A 24,559-nucleotide genomic window follows, 5' to 3' on the forward strand; every position below is an offset into this window, starting at 1 on the left:
TGACCATTTTGCAGATGGTGTATACGTTTGACCTCATTTGTATTTACTATTATTCGTTTTAGTTCCCTATTTCTTTGTCTGTTTTTCAGTTAAACGTTCGATATTGAGTTAACTTTGTCAACTTTGAATCAATTTTTCAAGTGTTCTGTTTCTTGTTACAGCAAAACAGAGTTGTTGGTGCCATGCAGCTATACTCAGTCGACAGGAAGGTGTCACAGCCCATTGAGGGTCACGCTGCTGCCTTTGGCCAGTTCAAAATGGAGGGAAATGCAGAAGAATCCACTCTCTTCTGTTTCGCTGTGCGAGGTCAGGCAGGAGGAAAGGTGCGTTTCCAGATGTATTCATCACATTTAATTGCATTAACTAGACACATTTTATTCAACAAAAAGCTGCAGACTGCCAGTATTCCTAACACAGTTGTCTAAGAAAGAGGAAGTGCTCAGGGCAGTTTTTTGGGTGTATACTACAGTTTTTGAGGAAGAGGTCATGTAACTTGCTAGTTTTAGTTTCAGTTATTGATGATTACTTAATTTGTCACTTATACTTGCAGTATTTTGTGTGATTCACTTCAAAACCTGAAATTAACTGAAGTATTAATTACGCAGCTTCACATTATTGAAGTGGGGACACCACCAACCGGCAACCAGCCGTTCCCTAAGAAAGCTGTGGATGTGTTCTTCCCTCCAGAAGCACAGAATGACTTTCCTGTTGCCATGCAGGTATGTGGTTTCTTGGACTTTTTTCCAGTTCTTCCTTCCTTCTTTGACTGGTTGTTCCATTTTTTTAAATAAATGCTGCTCTTTTTGATCTTGGGATAGTTCACTCAAAAATGACAATTCTGTCATTATTCACCCTCATGTCGTTCCAAACCTGTAAGACCACCTTTCTTCTTAGGAACACAAATTAATTATTATTTTTGATGAAATCCGAGAGCTTTCTGAGCCTGCATAGACAGCAATGCAACTGACACATTCAGAGCCCAGAAACATAGTAAGAACATTGTTAAAATAGTCCATGTGACATCAGGTTTTCAACCTGAATTTTATGAAATTGAGAATACTTTTTGTGCTCAAAGAAACAAAAATGACGACTTTATTCAACAATTTCTTCTCTTTCGTGTCAGTATTAGCCATGTGATTGGTCTAGAATTAATTGCAAATGTCTTTTATGTAAAATATCTTATTTTAGGTCAGTACTAAATAAAAAATAACATGCATTTTGTATGATCCCTCATATTTTGGTAAAATAATTACCATTTTGCAGATTCTGCAAGGTGTATGTAAACGTTTGACCTCATTTGTATTTACTATTATTCGTTTTAGTTCCCTATTTCTTTTTATTCCACCTTTCTTCTTAGGAACACAAATTAGGATATTTTTGATGAAATCCGAGAGCTTTCTGAGCCTGCATAGACAGCAATGCAACTGACACATTCAGAGCCCAGAAACATAGTAAGAACATTGTTAAAATAGTCCATGTGACATCAGGTTTTCAACCTGAATTTTATGAAATTGAGAATACTTTTTGTGCTCAAAGAAACAAAAATGACGACTTTATTCAACAATTTCTTCTCTTTCGTGTCAGTATTCGCCATGTGTTCATGAGACACAGAAGCTGCCATTCTAATGTATAACCCAGATTCGCTATACCTTGTTTACAAGCAGAAGAAGATGTCTTCGTAAAAACGTCTGAAGATTTCGACAGAGAGGACTACTTGCAATTTTTTGCCCAGCCGTACTTATTTAAACTGAAATGTACAGTGCCCTCCACAAATATTGGCACCCTTGGTAAATATGAACAAAGACAGCTGTGGAAATAAATCTGCATTGTTTATCCTTTTGATCCTTCATTCCAAAAATTCACAAAATTCTAACCTTTCATTGAAGTAACATGCTTATAGTCACCCTGGTGGGCTAAAAAAGGTAAATATGAATGAGTATATACTTCAGAGATATTTTACTCATAAGAATTTCTAGGGGTGCCAATAATTGTGGCCAGTATGCATTGGAAAAAAACATTGATTTTCATAATGAGATTTTCTCCTCACTTTCAATTGTTTTAATTTTTTGAATAAAAGATTAAAAGAATAAACCATTTAGCTTTATTTTCACAGTCACCTTTGCTCATATATACCAAGGGTGCCAATATTTGTGGAGGGCACAGTATAGACACTAAACTAGGAGAGATGGATGTTCTGCATCAGAATGCACATGCGTCGTGGTACTTTTGTGAACACACATTAAGACTAACACAGAAGAGAAGAAACTGTTAAATAAAGTTGCTATTTTTGTTTTCTTTGCGCACAAAAAGTATTCTCGTAGCTTCATAAAATTACAGTTGAATCACATGGACTATTTTAACAATGTCCTTACTACCTTTCTGGGCCTTGAACACAGTAATTGCACTGCCGTCTATGCAAGGTCAAAAAGCGCTCGGATTTCATCAAAAATATCTTTGTATTCTGAAGATGAACAAAGCTCTTACAGGTTTGGAATGGCATGAGAGTGAGTAATTAATAACAGAATTTTCATTTTTGGGTAAACTATGCCTTTAAGCAAAACAACTGTTTTTTAACACCGCCAATTCAGCATATTAGAATGATTTCTAAAGAATCGTATGACAGGAGTAATGGCTGCTGAGTGTTCAGCTTTGCCATCAGGAATAAATTACACTGTGTGCAGAATTATTAGGCATGTTGATATTCTGGTCATATTTTTTTTCCAAACACATTTTACCAATTCCAAACCACATCAGTCTTAATAACTACTGTTAATTTTGTGTTTAATCATTTATATGTGATATATAATTGTCAGTGAAGGCTGGAAGTGAAAAACTCCTTATATTCAGGTGTGCAGAATTATTAGGCATGTTTTCGTTTACAGCTAAAATGAGCCAAAAAAGAGATTTAACCCAGACTGAAAAGTCCAAATTATTAAATGCCCATGAGAAGAATGCAATACTAATGCATTACAAGAATTTGCAAAGTTAAGGCTTGACCATTGGACAGAGAAATGCTTGTTGAGTCTGCATGGTCAGAAAAAACAGGTGGAGAAGAAAAGATGCATGTTAACTGCAAAAGAATTAGGAATTAAGGTGAAGAATTAGGTGTGACACCATCAGGAACCGTTTAGTCTCCAGCGCCACCATTTTCCAGAACTGCAACCTACCTGGAGTCTTCAGAAGTGCAATGTGTCAGGTTCTCAGAGACTTTGCTTGGTAAAAAATCCTAAAAAATGCCCTTTACTTAATAAGAATAACAAGCTGACGTGTTGTGAAATACATGAAGACAGTTTTTTTATATGCTTTAGAGACAGATAAGTTGAGAGTGACTCTTGAAGGACAAGCATCACATCCTCTTGTGCCTCTGATTCAAGAATTTATCTTCCAAAATCTGGCAGTAAGTTTTGGGAGTTCATGTTTAGTCTCTTATCCTGAAAAGTCTGACTTGCAGAGATGGACTAAAATGAACTCCCAAAACTTACTGCCAGATTTTAGAAGATAAATTCTTGAATCAGAGGCACAAGAGGATGTGATGCTTGTCCTTCAAGAGTCACTCTCAACTTATCTGTCTCTAAAGCATATAAAAAAACTGTCTTCATGTATTTCATAACACGTCAGCTTGTTATTCTTATTAAGTAAAGGGCATTTTTTAGGATTTTTTACCAAGCAAAGTCTCTGAGAACCTGACACATTGCACTTCTGAAGACTCCAGGTAGGTTGCAGTTCTGGAAAATGGTGGCGCTGGAGACTAAACGGTTCCTGATGGTGTCACACCTAATTCTTCACCTTAATTCCTAATTCTTTTGCAGTTAACATGCATCTTTTCTTCTCCACCTGTTTTTTCTGACCATGCAGACTCAACAAGCATTTCTCTGTCCAATGGTCAAGCCTTAACTTTGCAAATTCTTGTAATGCATTAGTATTGCATTCTTCTCATGGGCATTTAATAATTTGGACTTTTCAGTCTGGGTTAAATCTCTTTTTTGGCTCATTTTAGCTGTAAACGAAAACATGCCTAATAATTCTGCACACCTGAATATAAGGAGTTTTTCACTTCCAGCCTTCACTGACAATTATATATCACATATAAATGATTAAACACAAAATTAACAGTAGTTATTAAGACTGATGTGGTTTGGAATTGGTAAAATGTGTTTGGAAAAAAAATATGACCAGAATATCAACATGCCTAATAATTCTGCACACAGTGTACATAACAAAAAACACTCATGTAAATTCATATTTCTCGTCACACAGATCAGCTCCAAACAGGATGTCGTATTTCTCATCACTAAATACGGTTACATTCATCTGTACGACCTGGAGACGGGCACCTGCATCTACATGAACAGAATCAGCGGAGAGACCATTTTTGTGACGGCACCCCACGAAGCCACAGCTGGAATCATTGGCGTGAACAGGAAAGGACAGGTACGTGCTGAACCTTAAATTCAGATTAGCAGTATAAACGGTATGTGAAATTAAAATGAGCAGTGGTAAAAGCAACACAATGTTTACAGTTTCCATTGAAATCAACCTTCAAATGGCTTCCTTATAGTTGTCTCTGCATATTAATCTAGTTTAGGAGAAAGTATATTAACTAAAGTAAAATTACACGCTCTAGCTGTAATGAGTGTCAGTATTTCAAATTTCTAGCAGCTGTGTCACATTGATCCTACACCGTGAAGCTCTATATGTGTGTTAGTCAGTTCTCCGCTCTGTTAGAGGGAATATAAGGAGGACACAACACAACTCAGCTGATTACCCCAGAGGCTGAACATTTAATACCCTCATCTTACTGAGATATGGAAACCACCCATCCTCCGCTGCACATTTTATCTTTTTTCATTTCCTCTCAGCATAGCTTGAAACGTCTCTCATATCTAAAATTTCCACTTGAAACTTTAAGATCGAGACCACTGTAGTCAATCATAATGTATAGGTTATGTCAAAACGGGATGCATTCATGCTTGATTTCAGGTGGTTTAAAATAAACAGGTGTTCAGTATTTCAGGTGAGTCTACGCTCGTGTCCGCTGGCTCTCTCTGTTCACAATGCTCCGTTGTGAGCTTGTTAATGGATCCCGCGAGCGTGTAAATAATTTTCCAGTCATGCCGGAGAAAGTCTTCAATTATTCAGCGGGTGACAGAAAGCCAATCCAAACTGTGTCACGCTGAACCTGAAGAGCACTGTTACCTTTGTCAATAATACAGGACCTCCGCCTGGGTCAACCAACAGTGCCATGCACAACATCACAAAGGTGAAAACGTCAATGCATTTATCATCTGTAGGTTATTAGTGTTTTAATATACGGTTGTTACCATTTTGTACAGCATTACGTAATTGGGTTACGGCATGTTGGTAGTAAGATCTAGCATGTTACAGATGGATTTGTTTTAGAGTAAATAAATTACATTTCGGGAAAGGAAAAGGAATGCAGATCTCTCTTCCTGTTTCTATTTCCCTTGCTCATACTGGCATTCTCCATCTTCCTGTCCCCCTGCACCAGTCAGCACTGGTGGGTGATGAAAAGCCATGTTCTAACCAGCTGCGTCTGCACTTGTGAGCGATGTGACCTTGAAAGGGAGCCTTCACTGAAAATAGCTGTGGAGAATGTAAGAGGGAGACAGACTGAGAGAGGAAAAAAAAAGTGTCAGTTATCATGTGATCTTGCCGTGGGAGGCATTGACTGGCGTCCTAAATCCTTTCACGTTAACAGAGAAAGAACCTGTCCGCCAATCACAGTGCGTGTAGGCAGAATGCATCATCGGCTTCTGTGACATCACACTTTGCCCTCCCTTTTTTTCTTTAATCAGGCCTACTATACTGGTGTAACAAGACTCTCAATAAGATAATTGTCTGGTCTGTTAGTACTTTAGGCACTAGACGGCTCATATGAACTGGAAAAAAGCAGATTTTGTTATGTAATAGAATCACTACACATTATTTTATATTAACCTATATAAATTACCCATACACGCTGTTTTTGTTGTTGTTATTATGGTATTATTATTAATAATATTAATATTACCACTACTGTTAATAATAAGTAATATGCTACTGAGAATTAATAATATTATTAAGAAATTTAGTAGTAGTAATTTATGAAATTATGATTTTTTGATTTTATATATTTTATATACACACCCAATTAAATGTGTAAAGTACATATATAATATAGTAAAATACATATAATACGTATATAAAATATAATTAAATAACAATAATTACTATAATAATAATAAACAAAATTATTATTGTATTATTGTTGTTGTCATGGTTAATAACTATATGTAAATTTTAAATAAATTTTAGCATAACAAACAAATAAATTGAAATTAGTAGCAATGTCTATTATGCCAAAAAGCAGATGCTCATTATTATTATTATTATTATTATTATTATTATTATGTATTTATTTATTTATTTATTATTATTATTATTTTTTTAATCCTACTACTACTGTTAAAAATAATTATGCATTAATATTAATTAATATTAATATTAATATTAATTTTGCAGTAATATTTATTGAATTTATTTTTTGTGAATGTATCGATTTGTTAATATTTGTTTACAGTTATATAATAATAACAATAATAATAATAATAATATTAATAATTATTAAATTAGTATCAGTGTTTATTTATTATGCCAGAAAGCAGATACACATTATTAATTGTTGTTGTTATTATTATTATTATTATTATTATTATTTAATTATTTTTAAATCCTACTACTGCTGTTAATAATAATTATCAATATACTATTAATAATTAGTAATACTATTAATATAGCAGTACTATTTATTGAATACATTTTTTAATGTATTCTATTTAACATTTAATCTGTTTATGTAAATGTAAACATTTTTCTCCAAAGCAACTTGCAACCGAGGAACATAACCAATTCATCACATATAGATAAAACAGTTAAATTATCAGTACTAACTTTGTTTATTATTATTATTATTATTATTATAGTTATTATTTTTGTACACTTTTTTTAATCAATTTTTTTTTTTGAGTTTTGCCCCACTGCCTAAAATGCATTTCTTATTTGAGAATGAATTAAAATTATATATTGCAAGTATGTATTCAATATTATTTTTTTATTTTCTATTATAATAATTATTATTATTATTTTTTTTTTTTAATAAAACTGATTTGTTGGATATTATGTTGTCCCTTTTGATACAGAGATACTGGGATTTGTGTTATCTGGGGTCCTCATCAGGAGCGACTCATTATTACTATCATCATCTCCTCAGGCCTTGGGCTTTTATTGACGTCAATGCAGCGTTCTTTCCCTGTGGACCACTGCAGCCTCTGTCTGTCTATCAGGCGCACACACAAATATAATCTCCCATTCGCTTGCCCTCTTCTTTTCTTTCTCTCTCACTGCCTCTTTGTGGAGTAAAGCTGATAGACACAATGAGCTGCTCTATTTTTATTCCTCTCTTTAGTGTCTCTGCCTCCCTCCATCTCTGAGAGGGAGCTGACCCATATTGTTGGGGGTGGGACGTGCGGGTTTAAGTGGAGAGTGATGTTCATCCATGCAGAATAACGTCTGTGACTTTGACCTGCTGATGCCGATCTAGAACACAGTAGCGTACAAACACTTACGACATGTGCTCACAGTAGAGATACAGAAATTTACAGTGCGATCTGTCCACCTGGTTGGTCCCAGACTAGGGAAAACGTTTTAATCTTTGTTGTTTATAATAAACGGCCCTCACTTGTCTAGTCTAATCCATGTTCACACAAGCTAAGCTTGCATTAAGCGTCATAAATCTTTTTTATTGGTTTGTGGATGTCAGCGTTTCACTCTAGTAGATGAAGAAATCATCCTTCCAGGTTTCGCTATGTACTGAACCTCCAGAGAAATACTGCAGAATGTTGTGCTTTGGTCTTTTGGCGGCTTCAGCTTGTGTCTCTTGGCCAAGCATCTACAGTATTATTGTCAAACTTTATAAGTATCTCTAAAATAACCTCAGAAATTCCTAGAGATCTTATTAACGGCACTGTTTTATTAAAAATAAAGATACAAGACGTTTGGTCGTGGTTGAAAGTGGACACCTTTCACGTCTCACTGCACTCCTGCGTCTGATCGTGTTACATACTCGAGACAAGCATTAGTATGCACCTTAGCTTCAGTGTGAGGAGGTCAGCTGATACGAGGTGTTACGTTTTCTCATTAAGGTCCATTGATATTATATAACAGATCACTTGCATTGTGTGTGTGATGGATTTTCCAGCTGCATTTATGCAGGTAAAAGTGACCAGGGAAACTACCAAGGGAATTTCCTTGCATTTTAATATTTTTACTTAAAGGAGAACTCCACTTCCAGAACAACAATTTACAAATAATTTACTCATCCAAGATGTTCATGTCATTCTTTCTTCAGTCGTAAAGAAATCGTTTTTTGAGGAAAACATTTCTGCATTTTTCTTCATATAATGGACGTTATGGTGCCCAGATTTTGAACTTCCAAAATGCAGTTGAAATGCAGCTTCAGACGATCCCAAGTGCGGTTGTAAACGATCCCAGCCGAGGAAGAAGGGTCTTATCTAGCTAAACGATTGGTTATTTTCATAAAAAAAATACAATCTAAAAAATGTTTAATCTCAAACGCTCGGCTTGCCTTGCTCTCCGTGAACTCTGTGTATTCTGGCTCAAGACAGTTAGGGTATGTCGAAAAACTCCAATAGTATTTTCTCGCTCAACTTAAAAAATCATTTCAAAATCATGTACCGACACAGTCTTGCAAAGTGAACATGCAAAGAAGATCAAACACCCTTAACAAAAAAGGTAAAATGGCGATATAGGACAATTTTGAAGTTGAGGGAGAACATGAGATGGCAGTTTTTCAACATACCCCAACTGTCATGAACCAGAAAAAAACAGTCCAGGCAGAACCAGACAAGATTAGCGTTTGACATTAAAAAGTATGTAAATTGTATTATTTCTATGAAAATAACCGATCCTTATGCTAGATGAGACCCTTCTTCCTCGGCTGGGATCATTTAAGCTATAAAGTGTTAAAAAATATATATATAAATAAAACACATTTATTGTTTGGCACATAAAAAAATAATTTGGCACCTAAATGTATTTCTTATAGGAGCCAGTGGCTCCTTACTCAGAGCCCTGAAGAGAGATGACCAAGAAACACTTGAGCTTACACTGTTTTTCTCGAAATGTTTAATTCAGAAAACTTACATGTGTTAAGAGTTGTTCACTGTGTTCTGTTTTTTGATCTGGTTCTCTGTGTGTAATAGAAATGTGCTCTGATGTCTCACCTTCCTGTATGTTGATCCAAAGGTAAATTACTAATTGCAAACTTAATCACTTCAGTGTGTGTTGCATTGTTTTGTTTCAAAGGTGTTGTCAGTGTGTGTTGAAGAGGAGAACATCATCCAGTACATCACCAATGTACTGCAGAATCCAGACTTGGCTTTACGGATGGCGGTCCGAAATAATCTGGCAGGAGCCGAGGAGCTGTTTGCCCGGAAGTTTAACAACCTCTTCGCCGCAGGAAACTACTCAGAGGCAGCTAAAGTGGCCGCTAATGCTCCAAAAGTAAATATTCACTAATAATGTAATATTAAAAATGTAATTAAATGGAACTATTTATTATAATTAATTAAAATAAAGCAGTTTTTGTAATAATTATGTAGAAATTTTATAATACTTCACTTCCACTTCTCTTCACTTCTTGTTTATCTCAGGGTATCCTGCGCACTCCTGACACCATCCGCCGGTTCCAGGGCGTCCCGGCCCAGCCCGGCCAGACATCCCCACTTCTGCAGTATTTCGGAATCCTGCTGGACCAGGGCCAGCTCAACAAGTTTGAGTCTCTGGAGCTGTGCAGACCCGTCCTCCAGCAGGGCCGCAAACAACTTCTGGAGAAATGGCTGAAGGAGGACAAGGTATGTGGAGGAGGTCGCAGGGGAGATGGTTATCTCCACGCACACCCACAAGAGCCTCTTCCTCTGTACGCATATGTGTGTGCGTTTGTGCGAGAGGCTCAGGGAACAGGGTGTGCACTTTGCATGTTTTTTTTTTTTTCCACAAACAGAAAGAATGCCTCCATATTTTTGTGACAAAGAAAGGGTCTGTGTGAAAACAGACTGTGTGGATTGTGAGAACGACTGTGTTTGTGTGTGAATGTGTGTCTGTTATCTAAGATGTTTGCTTTAGATGTGATGTCATGTGTTTGTTATGTGGGGCAAGGGGTGTTTGGGTTTTTTCCTTCTAAAGCACAGAGGAAAGTCTTAGGTTTCATTCCAGTCTGGTTTTTTACAGTCCGCACTTAAAATAACTGAAATAAAATGTTCTTATAGTCTCAACAAGTTACATCTCCACTTGGTTTATTGTTTGAACTTATGTGATTTGTTGTTCCACAACCATGATTTATTTCCAGAGTTGAGGACCGTGATCTTATGCTCTCAATCCTTAAATGGATAGTTCACCCAAAAACTCCATCATTAATCACTCACCCTCATGTTGTGCCAAATTTGACAGATCTTCATTCATCTTTGGAACACAATTTAAGATATTTCTGATGAAGTCCGACAGATCTCTGACCCTGCATAGACAGCAAGGGTACTACCACGTTCAAGGCCCAGAAAAGTACCAAGATTATCGACAAAGTAGTCCATGTGACATAAGTGGTTCAACTGTAATTTTACAAAGCTATGAGAATACTTTTTTTGTGCAAAGGAAACAGAAATAACAACTTTATGCCACATTTTCGTCTCTGCTCTGTCACTTGTGGACGCGTGTTTATGAAAGCGTGTGGCAGAACGAAAATGTAGAATAAAGTTGTGACTTTTGTTTTCTTTGCCCAAAAAAGTATTCTCGTAGCTTCGTAAAATTACAGAACGTGGTAGTGCCCTTGCTGTCTATGGGAGGGTCAGAGAGCTTTCGGATTCCGAAGATGAATAAAGGTTTTACGGGTTTAGAACAACTTGAGTAATTAATGACAGAATTTTCATTTTTGGGTGAACTAACCTTTTAAATACTTTATATGGGAAAAAATGCAGCACTAAACCGAAAAAGTTGTCTTTGCATTAATTTCAGTCTTTACACCTGGACTCAGTGCTATTTATTATATTATTTTATTTTATTTTATTTTATTATTTTAATTTAATGTAATTTTGTTTTATTTTAATTTAGCAAGGATGTGTTGAATTATCCAGAAATGGCAGTTAAAAAAACATAATGTTACAAATGATTTATATTTTTAAATAAATGCTTTTGAACTTTCTATTCAGTGAATAATCCTGAAAAATAAATCGGTTTCCAGTGGTCCAACGTAACTTTTTATCATTAATGATGATGATAATAATAAATGTTATTTAAGCACCAAATCAGTACGTTAGAATGATCTTGTGATTGGAGTAGTGGCACATTTTTTGTGAATAGTTTTGTCAAAAGAATGGGTTCTTGAGAATCAAATGTCTTTGAATTAACAGCATTTTTAAATTGTATTTAACCTTAATTTTGTACATTTCTGTTGTTTATCCTCAGCTTGAATGTTCAGAGGAGTTGGGTGACTTGGTGAAGTCTGTGGACCCCACTCTTGCTCTTAGTGTCTACCTGAGAGCCAACGTACCCAACAAAGTCATTCAGTGTTTTGCAGAAACCGGCCAGTTCCCCAAGATTGTCCTGTATGCCAAAAAGGTATGTTGACTGATCAGTTAATTTTAAAGGGATAGTTCACTCATAAATGAAAAGTCTGTTATAAATTACTCACCCTCATGTCTTTCCAAACCTGTAAGACCTTCGTTCATCTTTGGCGCACAAATTAAGATATTTTTTATGAAATCTGAGAGCTTTCTGACTGCAACGTCCATTTTCAAAGCCTAGAAAGATAGCAAGAACATAAACTATATAAAGCTACAAGACTTTTTTATGCACAGAGAAAACAAAAATAACAATACATGGAAGAGAATTGTTGAATAAAGTTATTTTTGTTTTCTTTGCGCACAAAAAGTATTCTCGTAACTTCATAAAATTACAGTTGAACCACTGATGTCACATGGACTAGTTTAACAATGTTCTTACTGCCTTTCTGGGCCTTGAACGTGTTAGTTGCATTGCTGTCTATGCAGGGTCAGAAAGCTCAAAAATATCTTAATTTGTGATTTGGAACGATATGAGGTTGAGTAATTAATGACAGAATTCTTTTTTTTTTTTGGTGAACTATTGCTTTAATGTTAAATAGACACATGGACTCCAATAAAACAGGTTTGAAAACATACTCACACTTCATTTGGTGTTAATAGGTGGGCTACACTCCGGACTGGATCTTCCTGCTGAGGAACGTGATGCGGATCAGTCCAGATCAGGGTCTGCAGTTTGCTCAGATGCTCGTTCAGGATGAGGAACCGCTGGCTGACATCACACAGGTCAGGAACAGAGGAGGAGAGGAGATGAAAGACATGTGGGAGATTGAGAACCAAAGAAATAAAAGGAGGAGAATTTAAAATGATTTAGAGAGAAACCATGTGACCCAGAGGCTGTTTATTAAAACTCATTTTATGAGCTCACTAAAAAAAAAAAAAATGTGTTTTTCTCCCAGATCGTTGATGTGTTTATGGAGTATAACCTGGTCCAGCAGTGCACGTCCTTCCTTTTGGATGCTCTGAAAAACAACCGCCCATCTGAAGGTCCACTGCAGACCCGTCTGCTGGAGATGAACCTGATGCATGCACCACAGGTACACAATGCACACCAGAACACATCTGGACACTCTTAGTATTAGACTCTTTTCAAGCTAAACTGTCTCTTGCAGGTTGCAGATGCCATCCTAGGAAACCAGATGTTCACTAACTACGATCGTGCCCACATTGCCCAGCTGTGTGAGAAGGCGGGGCTTCTGCAGAGAGCTTTAGAGCACTACACCGACCTGTACGACATCAAACGAGCTGTCGTACACACGCACCTGCTCAACCCAGAGGTACCCAACAAGTTCTTTTCAATCATGTTGAATTGAAATGTGAACTACTTTTTTTTTATATCTCTCTTTGTTTTGCACTCTGTTAATGTCTGCAGTGGCTGGTGAACTACTTTGGCTCTCTGTCTGTGGAGGACTCATTGGAGTGTCTGAGAGCCATGCTGTCCGCTAACATCAGGCAGAACCTTCAGATCTGTGTCCAGGTGGCCTCCAAGTATCACGAGCAACTGACAACCCAAGCCCTCACTGAGCTTTTCGAGTCCTTCAAGAGTTTTGAGGGTAAGAGCTACGTTCAGCACAAGTTACTAACCTGGTGTCACTGTAAAGTTCAACCACTTTGACATGGGTGCTTTAGGGAATATTAAAACTTTCTTTTTAGACAAGAAAAGGACTTTATTATTAGACTTTATAATAAGCATCTATTTTTAAGGCCTAAGCACCGGTGGTGCGAGGACCCTATTGGAATTGCTCAGATTCTTCTTCTTCTCCAAAATGAATCGCATTTGAGGGCCTAAACGCTCTGATGTGGGTTTCAGAAGTGGGTGTAGTGCAGAAGTTGGGTGGCAATGGTGCCCCCTTAAAAATCCCAACGAAGTGCCCCTCGGGCTGTTTTACATACATGTACGAAATTCGGTAGACACATGTAACACCAATACCTACAAAAAAAGTTTTGAGGTACAAAGTCCGAAACCCAGCAGGAAATCTGTTATTTTGAAGTTTTGTGCCACTTTTGCCATGTCAAGCGTATTTAAACAAACTCCTCATGCAGATTTAAACAGATCAACACTAAATTAAACTAAGTTATTGTAACTCAGGCATACAGTGTCCGATCTGCCCCAAACTTTGCATGTTTGATGAGACTCCGGACCTGAAGAGATCTACATGCCCATATTTCAGTTAGTCATAGCACCACCTGCTGGCAACAGGAAATAACTTGTTTTACACTAACTTAAACATGCAATGTCCCATCTGCACCAATCTTCACGTTTGGTAAGAGTCCTGCCCTGAAGACATCTAAAGGCCAATATTCGGTTACAATCATAGCACCACCTGTTGGTGACAGGATGTGTCATGTTTTACATTAACTCAAACATGCAGTATCCAGTCTCCACCAAACTTCACATTTGATAAAAGTCCTAGCCTGAAGACATCTACACATCAATATACAGTTGTAATCACAGTGCCACCTGTTGGCAGGTATTCCTCCTATATTTACCACATTAAGTGCATGTTGCCCACCATTTGCTATTTTACTAACGCCACCGGTCGGCAGTGAGCCTGGGTGCAAGGGCCCTTTCAACGCTGCTTGCAGCTTTAATTTTGTTTTTCTTTTTTTTCTTTCAGAACACAAATTTAGATATTTTAGAAGAAGAGCTTTCTGACCCTACATAGACAGCAACGTTCAAAGGCCAGAAAGGTAGTAAGCAGCACCACACGCATGTTTCATGGTGCTCCTGTGAAAGTGTGTCAAAGACTGACACTGAAGAGAAGAAATTGTTGAACGAAGTCGTTATTTTTGTTTTCTTTGACCATAAGAAAGTATTCTCGTAGCTTAATAAAATGACGGTTGAACCACTGATGTCACATGAACAGTTTTAACAATGTCCTTACTACCTTTCTGGGTCTTAAACGTGGTAGTTGCGTTGCTGTCTATGCTGAGTCAGAAAGCTCTCGGATTTTATCTTAAATATCTTAATTTGTGTTCCAAAGATGAACGAAGGTCTTACAGGTTTGGAACAACATGAGGCTGAGTAATTAATGACAGAATTTTCATTTTTTTGTCAATTTTCCCAGCAGAAGTGTTTCTAAAACTCATTTTGAAGCTCCATCTAGCTAAATTTGAATACAAAGTGAATGTTTTAATTGATTAAACACACTGATTCACAAATTAGCTTAACCAATAACCTTATCCAGTAATCATAAACAACTGTAAAGTTCATAAAGTACATTCAAAAACAACTGGATAAACATAACTTTTTTTCCTCCAATGAATCCCACCTAGCGTTTACGTTGCCTATATGTCTGATGCATCTGGCAGGCCTGACAATTCTGTGGGCAGTCACTGCTAGAAAATCACTCTTTAAACTTGTACGTAAACACTTGTGGTCACTCTGCTGGTTGCCTTTCATAGTGCAGACACAATTTGACTGGTATCTTGGCCGTATAATGGTTCTTTTCTGTGTGTGGAGCAGCGTGTAGTCTTCCGTTCTGGGCTAAGTAGGACAAAAGGTTTGGCAATCAGCGCAGGCGGTGGCACAGGGCCTGCGGCCACCCACAATCCCTCAGGCTTTCCACATGACAGTGAGAGCAAGAGTGCTTTTGACAAGGAGCAAAATTTTAATGGAAACCCAATGCTCATGCAAATGTAAAGTCCTGATCTGTAATTTAAAGGGTTTGTGCAACCTGTCATCAGTTACTCGTCCTCATGTCGTTCCAAACCCGTTCGACTTTCCTCAGTGGAACATAAAATATTTTAAAAGGACAAAAACCCCATTAAAGTCTCACACAAAATCTGCATATACAAAACGTGTAGATCAAACCGTAACCACAATCAGACGTCTGTCCACTGACAGTCAAGCGTCATTTATTGTTCTATGCTTGGATGCAGGTTTGTTCTACTTCCTTGGCTCGATTGTGAACTTCAGCCAGGACCCAGAGGTGCATTTCAAATACATCCAGGCTGCATGCAAGACGGGCCAAATCAAAGAGGTGGAGCGGATCTGTCGAGAAAGCAACTGCTATGACCCTGAACGTGTCAAGAACTTTCTCAAGGTACTGCCAAGACTCTGTCAGTGAAACCCCTCCAAATGATCCATAGCCGACCGCAAAAAGCACATTATATTCTCTAGTTTCTCATCTGTTAAAACTCTTTCCATCTTTTTTTTTTCCCTCATTACATTTCCTGTTTTGTTCCTTTCTACTGATCTGTCCTTTATCATTTACATGCAAGCCTTTTTCAATTTCAGATGCAAGCGGTTTTAGTATTCAGACAAAATTGTAACTGATTTTATTCCTTTTTTTTTTTTTTTTTTTTTTTTAAACATGATAAAGGAATGTTCTGGGTTTAATGCAAGTTATTTTCGCTCTATTAACACCATTTGCGGCAATTGTCAGTGTCAGTTACCACAGAAAAAAAATCATAAAATTGTGGTAATTGTTAAAAAAAATTCAAAACAAGACAAGATTTAAATAAAAATTAAGCCCCTTTAACACCATTTGTGGCATAATGTTGGTTAGCGCATTAAATTATTTGTAATTATTATTTTTAATATTTAATATTAACACATTTTAATATTTATTATCATTTATTCATTATTTTATAGAAACGGTTAGTAGATTCCATCAAAATAGTCTCATGCTAAAACTTAATTGTAAATGCCCATAAAATAACTTGCTATCCTTGTGCGTTAAATTAATTCAATATCCCAACTTTTTCCATACATTTGATGACATAATGGGCACAGAAATTGTCAAAAATGCATAACCAAAAATTAGGGCTGTCAAACGATTAATCGCGATTAATCACATACAAAATAAAAATTTGAGTTTGCCTAATATATGTGTGTGTGCTGTGTGAAATTATGTATGTATAAATACACACAAATTAATGTAGATATTTAAGAGAAATATGTTGTTTATGTACAAAATATTTTAATTTATATATAATTAGAATAAATACCTATACTTGTACACATATATTAGGCTATTTAAAACTTTTATTTTGTATGCGATTAATCGTTTGACAGCCCTACCAAAAATACTTTGAAAAGTATTCCTATGTCAAAAGGGCTTGAAAACTCTCCAGCAAATAATACACTGTTTTTACTGAATAATTTAATAAGGTGCTTCAAAATACCAGCTTCAGATTTCTTTTAAACCCTCCAGAATGCTGACCTAGTTTCCTTCCATAGGAAGTCTTGTACAATAGAATAGAATAGAATAGAATAGAATAGAACAGAACAGAGTAAAATAAAATAAAATAAAATAAAAAATAAATAAATAATAAAATAAAATTTCAGAATGAGTTTAAGTTACTTAATGTGGTAATCAACATGGTTACAAATGCTATTGAAAGAGCTTGATTTATATTAGATTTAATAAATTATTTTAGTGCCGATGGCATTGAATAAACATATGCACAATAAAACGGCAAATTTAATATCTTGGAAATTTGGGGGGAAATCTGACACAAGTTGCATTGTCTTTATGTTAACAAATGTTCCCTATTTAGATCAGGCAGCCAGTAGTTTTCTAGTTTTAGGGAGTTGATCTTACTTTTTTATCCTGATGGTGGCTGTTGTTATTTCCTGTGCTTTACCCTGTACTTTTGGGATGTTCAGGACTTGAATCAGGTAAATTAACCCTAAGTACTACAAGACTCTCTTTATTTTATTCCCTTTTCTGTTCTTTCATCATCCCTTCTTTTCTCCTGGTGGTGAGTTGAAGGATTAATACTGGGATTGGTGTGTGCCGTGCACATACAGGGAGGTTTCGAAAAGCATTGACTGCTGGGAACAACCCTCTCTTGGCCTGAGCTTGAAATCGTAGCGAGTGACCGGGCTGAGATTGAGTTTGTGGTTTTGTGGTAGTGTGTTGATGTGTGTCTGGCTGTGGTTGATTTGTGGTGACCATGTTCTACAGAAATGGAAACCTCGGGTCTTTTTCAGAATCTATTCCACTATTTTTATGAAGTTGACTTCACAGTTGGACTCTGCCAGCTTCAGAGGGTGGATCCGGAAAGCCTGGTTTTGTGGAATGATTTTGAGACTTGCTTAAGTTTAATATAGTCTTGTTTAAGGCTTCACTGCAAACGTTCAGCCTGTAAATATTTGTCGACACGTTTCATGTGTTGAAGGTTTGATTTGTGGCGTTTCTGTGAAGTGAATTGTACAATCCCAGTTCATTAATCCTATATGTGTTGTAAACTGCACTGTGTGGGAAAAAAGTTAAATGTTTTAGCCAGCAGGTGGAGCAGTACTGCCACCTCAGAGTTTGACACCATTCAAGCTTTCTTTTCAGTTATAGACCTTCTTTAACCACTAACCACACAATTCTTCAAAAAACATTTTGTGGACTACTCAGTTATCCTCAAATCCTGTTTATAACATTCTCAATTTGACAAGGTTTTTTTTCCCCCCCTTATTGCTTTAACATTTTAAAATTTTTATGTCTTTAAATTGTGAATTATTTAGAACTTGTTTTTTATTGCTTTAATATTTACTTTTTTAAACATTAACCACTTTGTAGGTTTTTTTTAGAACTAGTTTGAGTTGTTGTAAGATGTAATTTTTTTAAAATATTAATTGCTTGGTAGGTTTTTATAGAACTAGTTTGTAGTGCATTAATATTTACTTTTCTGTTATTAATTACTTGGTAGGTTTTTATAGAACTAGTTGTATTGGTTTAATATTTACTTTTTAAATATTAATTACTTAGGAGGTTTTTATAAAACTAGTTTGTATTGTTTTAATATTTATTTTTTAAAATATTAATTATTAGGTAGGTTTTAATATAACTAGTTTGGATTGCTTTAATATTTACTTTTTTAAATATTAATTTATTTGGTAGGTTTTAATAGAACTAGTTTGGATTGCTTTAATATTTAATTTTTTATATTGTTTGATTAGATTTTTACAGAACGACTTTGGATTGCTTTATTTAATTTTTAAAAATTATAATTTATTTGGTAGATTTTTATAGATCTAGTTTGTATTGCTTTAATATTGTTATTTTTTTAAATATTAAATATTTGGTAGGTTTTTATAGAACTAGTTTGGATTGCTTTATTATTTAATTTTTATCATTTTAGTAGATTTTTATATAACTAGTTTGGATTGCTTTAATATTTACTTTTTTAAATATTAATTTATTTGGTAGATTTTAATAGAACTAGTTTAGATTGCTTTAATATTTAATTTTTTATATGAATTGTTTGATAGATTTATGTAGAACTAGTTTGGATTGCATTATTTAATTTTTAAAAATTATAATTTATTTGGTAGATTTTTATAGATCTAGTTTGTATTGCTTTAATATTGTTATTTTTTTAAATATTAAATATTTGCTAAGTTTTTATAGAACTAGTTTGGATTGCCTTAATATTTGCTTTTTAAAATATTAATTACTTGGTAGGTTTTATAGAACTAGTTTAAATTGTTTTATTATTGTTTTTTTTTTTTAATTACTTTTAATTACTAGTTTTTTTTCTGTATTTTGTGTCATGTTTAGTAATTTATTTGTATTTAAAGTTGTATTTATATTATTTTTTAACAAATACAGTCAAATCTGTTTCATAAACTTAAATCAGCTTTGTCAAGTGATGTAAAATTAAGTCTTATACTGAGTAATTAATGCAGTGTTTTGCATTAAAATAAATTTTAGAAGTCATTTTTAAATGTTAAAAATCGCCTCGAGCCTTTTGCAGATTTGATTGTATTACTGAACACATGCCTTCTTTTGTGTCCAAAATCTGATGTTATCTTCTCATTTCCCCGTCGTTTGACTGACAGGAAGCTAAACTCACCGACCAGCTGCCTCTCATTATTGTGTGCGATCGCTTCGACTTCGTCCATGATCTTGTACTCTACCTGTACCGAAACAGCCTGCAGAAGTACATCGAGATCTACGTGCAAAAAGTGAGTAACCTTTACGTACTGCTTACATATTCAGTAGTCAAGAATTGAACAAATAGTAAATGATAATTTGTGTATATATAGGTGAACCCAAGCCGTCTGCCTGTGGTAATTGGAGGGCTCCTGGATGTTGACTGCTCCGAGGATGTCATCAAAAACCTGATCCTGGTTGTACGGGGCCAGTTTTCCACCGACGAGCTGGTGGCAGAAGTGGAGAAGAGAAACAGGTATAAACTTTGCATCAAAACGTCAATATCAAACCATAAGTTATCAAAACAAAGCACTTGAGACGATGATGTTATGCTATGCTGGATTCAAAACGATTACATGATGCTTCTGTTTATTTTAGGTGATGTTTAATCATTTGTTTGTGTACATCTTGAGAGTTTCCAGATGAAACTTTGATTGCACAAGTAAACAAAGAATACAAACAGCAGTAGCTGTTTCCCAAAAGAAACTACGGTTGCAAGTTACCAATAGACTTCAATGGAACTTGCGACCAAAGTTAGTTGATGACGCTTTTGGGAAATGCGCTGGCATTTGCAATATGATGTATAGTAATTTCGTAAGAGTGAAACTAAAAAGTTAACTAAACAAAAACAGCTTTAGATGGTTGAGTTTTAAAAGTCTTTCTTCTGCAGACTGAAGCTGTTGTTGCCATGGCTGGAGTCTCGTATCCACGAGGGCTGTGAGGAGCCAGCTACCCACAATGCCTTGGCCAAGATCTACATCGACAGCAACAACCATCCAGAACGCTTCCTGCGGGAAAACCCGTACTACGACAGTCGTGTGGTGGGGAAATACTGCGAGAAAAGAGACCCTCACCTGGCCTGTGTGGCCTATGAGAGAGGACAGTGCGACCAGGAGCTCATCAATGTTAGTATGCTTGCCTACAAAAACAGCCCTTTTCATACCAAATTTAGTGCAACCAAACAACAACATAAAGCATAAAATGTATCTTTTTATTGTTCTCGACAGGTGTGCAATGAGAACTCACTGTTCAAGAGTTTGTCCCGTTACCTGGTGCGCCGCAGAGACCCAGAGCTCTGGGCCAGTGTGCTTTTGGAGACCAACCCCTACAGAAGGCCCCTTATTGACCAGGTACACATTTATGGGTGTTACATTCATCTCTTACAATACATAAATATGGATCGTACAGGAATTTTAAGTGCATGATTGTTATGATTTTAAATAGATTGCATTGAATGCATTGAATTTATAATTGCTATTCAAGAATAGCAATTTTCTGGGATTTATAATCTGCCGAATATCTTGACATAATTAGCATTTTGAACAGTTCTTACTTTGGAAAGCTATCCTTTAAAATTCTCTCTAGATAGATAGGCTTACTACACTGCAAAAAATGCTGGGTTAGAAACAACCCAACTTGGGTTATTTGGCAAACCAGCACTGGGTAAATATTGGACAGAACACATACTGGGTTTTTTTGACCCAGCTGGCTGGGTTGAATGTTTGTACCTAACATGCTGGGTTGGTTTATTTAAGTCAACTTTTGTTAAAAGTAAAAAAATATTATATTGCTGGCTTAAAATGGGCTTTGCAAGTTTATAATATTACATACATTTAAACTCGTTTAAATGAGAAATCCACTTCCAAAACAAAGATTCACATATAATGTACTCACCCCCTTGTCATCCAAGATGTTCATGTCATTCTTTCTTCAGTCGTAAAGAAATAATGAAGTTTTTTGCGGAAAATGTTTCAGGATGTTTCTCCATATAATTAACTGCTGTGGTGCACCGAGTTTTATCTTCAAAAATCATTTCAAAATCATCCTATGTCGCAGCAGAAGTACCGACCTAGTCTTTACAAAGTGAACATGAAAAGAAGATCAAACACCCTTAACAAAAAAGGTAAAAAAAATATAGAACGATTCTGAAGTTGAGGGAGAACATGAGATTGGAGTTTTTCGACATACCCTAACTGTCATGAACCGGAGAAAAACAGTCCAGGCAGAGTAAGACAAGACGAGCGTTTGACATTAAAACGTATATAAATTGTATTATTTTTATGAAAATAACCAATCGTTCTTCCTCAACTGGGATCGTTTACAACCACATTTGGGATCGTTTGAAGCTGCATTTAAACTGCAAAACTGGGGCACCATATCAGTCCATTATATGGAGAAAAATGCTGAAACTTTTTTCTCGAAAAACAATTTCTTTAATACTGAAAAACGAGAGACATGACTTGGATGACTAGTGGGTGAGTACATTATATGTGAATCTTTGTTTTGGAAGTGGACTTCTTCTTTAACAAGCATTTTAGAAATAAAAAGTATAACATTTAATAATAGCATTTTACATGCATTCAACCATTCCCTTTAATCCCTTTTCCCTGAAATCGTGCTAATTCTCATGCTGGTGAAATCTGAGCCGTTGATCGGCTGCTGTTCAGCGGGGAACGTATGAACCTCAGAACGCCACCTCGTGTTTCACTCGTAGCTGAAAGATGCCGTGAATAACTCCATGACGTGCCCACAAACAAACAGTACTAAGATTAGAGAACATATTTTAACATCAAATTAAATTCAATAGAGTATTATAACGAATAAAATCAATTTATTTTATGCAAGGCAAAAGGCATTTTCTATCATACAAAACCACCACTGCTGACGCAGCTGATTGACATCTCGACAGTATGTTGCGTTGCATAAAATAATATAATCTACAGCACAGTAAAGACTTCTTAAATGAAATAAAATGTATAGAAATCTTTATTTCACTGATGAAGTGCAACAAATCAGCGGCGTTGAGAACCGCTCTCTCTCCTGTAGAGGACTCAAAAATCCTGTGCTTTGACTCTAACTCTACAGCTGGGTTGTTTCGTCGGAGACAGGCTCAACCCAGCTGTTGAGTAAAAAAAAATAACCCAATGTTTAATATCCATTTAAATATAACCCAGTATCTTAGATACAGAAAAACTACCCAGTACCTGGGTATAAATATTAAAAATAACCCAATAAAATGACCCAACAAGCTGAACCCCACATTTGGGTTAAAAAAAAAAACCAAAAAAAAAAACAATTTTTTAGAGTGCAGCATAACCCAGCATTTTTTTTAGAGTGTAGGCTTTGTAACAGACCATCAATTAAAAGTTTAGAGTCATAAACATTTTTTTAAAGAAATTAGTAATTTATTCAATAATGATTAATTGTTATCAAAAGAGAAAGTAAAGACATTTATAATTTTACAAAAGATTTATATTTCAAATAAATTATTTGAATTTTCTATACATCAAAGCATCCTGAAAAAAAATAAGTGTCATGAATTCTACAAAAATATTAAGCAGTACAACTATTTTCAGCGTTTGTAATAAGTATTGTTTCTTGAGCACCAAATTAGAATATTAGAATGATTTCTTAAGGATCATGTGATACTGAAGACAGCTTTAAAAAAAAAAAAAGCTTTGCCACTGCAGGAATAAATTAAATTTTAAAACTTTTTTAAACTCAAACTGTAAGTAATAAATGTCTTAACATGTTTGCTCACCCAAAAATTTAAATTCTGTCATTAATTACTCACCCTCATGTCATTCCAAACCCGTAAGACCTTTGTTTATCTTCAAAACAAGATATTTTTAAGATAAGATACTTTTGATGAAATCCAAAAGCTTCCTGACCCTGCATAGACAGCAACGCAGCTACCACGTTCAAGGCTCAGAAAGGTAGTACGTACAATTGTTAAATTAGTCCATGTGACGTCAGTAGTTCAACCTTAATTTTATGAAGCTACGAGAATACTTTTTGTATGCAAAGAAAATAAAAATAACTCTTTTCAACTATTATGAATGTGCGGCAAAGTCTGACACGGAAGAGAAGAAATTGTTCTGTAAAGTTGTTAATTTTGTTTTCTTTGCACACAAAAAGGATTCTCCTAGCTTTATGTTATTGCAGTTGAACCACTGATGTCACATAGACTATTTTAACAAAGTCTTTATTACCTTTATGGGCCTTAAACGTGTCAGATTTAATCAAAAATATCTTAATTTGTGTTCTGAAGTTGAACAAAGGTCTTATGGGTTTGGAATTAATGACTGAATTTTCATTTTCGGGTGGACTATCCCTTTAAAATCTCTGGTTGACCTTCCTGTATGTTTTTTGAATATTAAGTTGTTATTTGTGTCTTTTAGGTGGTGCAGACAGCCCTGTCAGAGACTCAGGACCCAGAGGAGGTGTCCGTCACAGTAAAGGCCTTCATGACTGCTGACCTGCCCAATGAACTCATTGAGCTGCTGGAAAAGATCGTCCTGGACAACTCGGTCTTTAGTGAACACAGGTGCAGAAGCCCAAAAAACATTCCAACATGTGATCGTTTGGAACAGGCCATTTTTGTGTGTTTTCTGACTTTTACGAACATGAAATTCCCTAGCAGTCTTTTAATTTAAAGGTTTAATTTATCCCAGAAACCTGCAGAACCTGCTCATCCTAACAGCCATCAAAGCGGACCGCACCCGTGTCATGGAATACATCAACCGTCTGGACAATTACGACGCCCCTGACATCGCCAACATCGCCATCAGCAGCGAACTATTCGAGGAGGCCTTCGCTATCTTCAGGAAGTTTGATGTCAACACCTCTGCAGTGCAGGTATATGGTTAAGATGTACTTTCAGTAGTCCTCATTTGTGATTTATTAAGTAGCAGATAAGCAAAGAGCTGATGTTTCCTGTCCTCCTCAGGTTCTGATTGAGCACATCGGTAATCTGGACCGTGCGTATGAGTTTGCAGAGCGCTGTAATGAACCTGCCGTGTGGAGTCAGCTGGCTAAGGCTCAGCTGCAAAAGGGTCTCGTCAAAGAGTCCATTGACTCGTACATCAAGGCTGATGACCCCTCGGCTTACATGGAGGTGGTTCAGGTTGCTTCCCAGAGCGGTATGTCCTCTTCAGTTCTAGTTCTGGATAATAAATGATTGTAATTAAGGACGTTTTTCCCTCTGATTCT

The 24,559-nt window shown here is 35.9% G+C and overlaps 1 protein-coding gene across 2 annotated transcripts in view; it reads left to right on the forward strand.

Moving 5' to 3' along the window:
- The window catches only part of cltca (clathrin, heavy chain a (Hc)), a 50,778-nt gene that overhangs the window by 18,849 nt on the left and 7,370 nt on the right, over nucleotides 1-24,559 (forward strand). For both annotated transcript variants that reach the window (XM_051120390.1, XM_051120389.1), the window contains exons 4-21: nucleotides 162-323; nucleotides 606-719; nucleotides 4,258-4,431; nucleotides 9,385-9,582; nucleotides 9,732-9,932; nucleotides 11,536-11,688; nucleotides 12,294-12,416; nucleotides 12,590-12,727; nucleotides 12,803-12,967; nucleotides 13,063-13,243; nucleotides 15,573-15,736; nucleotides 19,474-19,599; nucleotides 19,681-19,823; nucleotides 20,238-20,472; nucleotides 20,575-20,697; nucleotides 23,749-23,894; nucleotides 24,022-24,205; nucleotides 24,297-24,489. In XM_051120390.1, the coding sequence (XP_050976347.1) occupies nucleotides 162-323; nucleotides 606-719; nucleotides 4,258-4,431; nucleotides 9,385-9,582; nucleotides 9,732-9,932; nucleotides 11,536-11,688; nucleotides 12,294-12,416; nucleotides 12,590-12,727; nucleotides 12,803-12,967; nucleotides 13,063-13,243; nucleotides 15,573-15,736; nucleotides 19,474-19,599; nucleotides 19,681-19,823; nucleotides 20,238-20,472; nucleotides 20,575-20,697; nucleotides 23,749-23,894; nucleotides 24,022-24,205; nucleotides 24,297-24,489 (2,923 nt within the window). The remainder of the gene's footprint in view (nucleotides 1-161; nucleotides 324-605; nucleotides 720-4,257; nucleotides 4,432-9,384; nucleotides 9,583-9,731; nucleotides 9,933-11,535; nucleotides 11,689-12,293; nucleotides 12,417-12,589; nucleotides 12,728-12,802; nucleotides 12,968-13,062; nucleotides 13,244-15,572; nucleotides 15,737-19,473; nucleotides 19,600-19,680; nucleotides 19,824-20,237; nucleotides 20,473-20,574; nucleotides 20,698-23,748; nucleotides 23,895-24,021; nucleotides 24,206-24,296; nucleotides 24,490-24,559) is intronic.

This window comes from Labeo rohita, chromosome 10 (genome assembly GCF_022985175.1).
Source record: "Labeo rohita strain BAU-BD-2019 chromosome 10, IGBB_LRoh.1.0, whole genome shotgun sequence".
NCBI classification, from domain to species: Eukaryota; Metazoa; Chordata; class Actinopteri; order Cypriniformes; family Cyprinidae; genus Labeo; species Labeo rohita.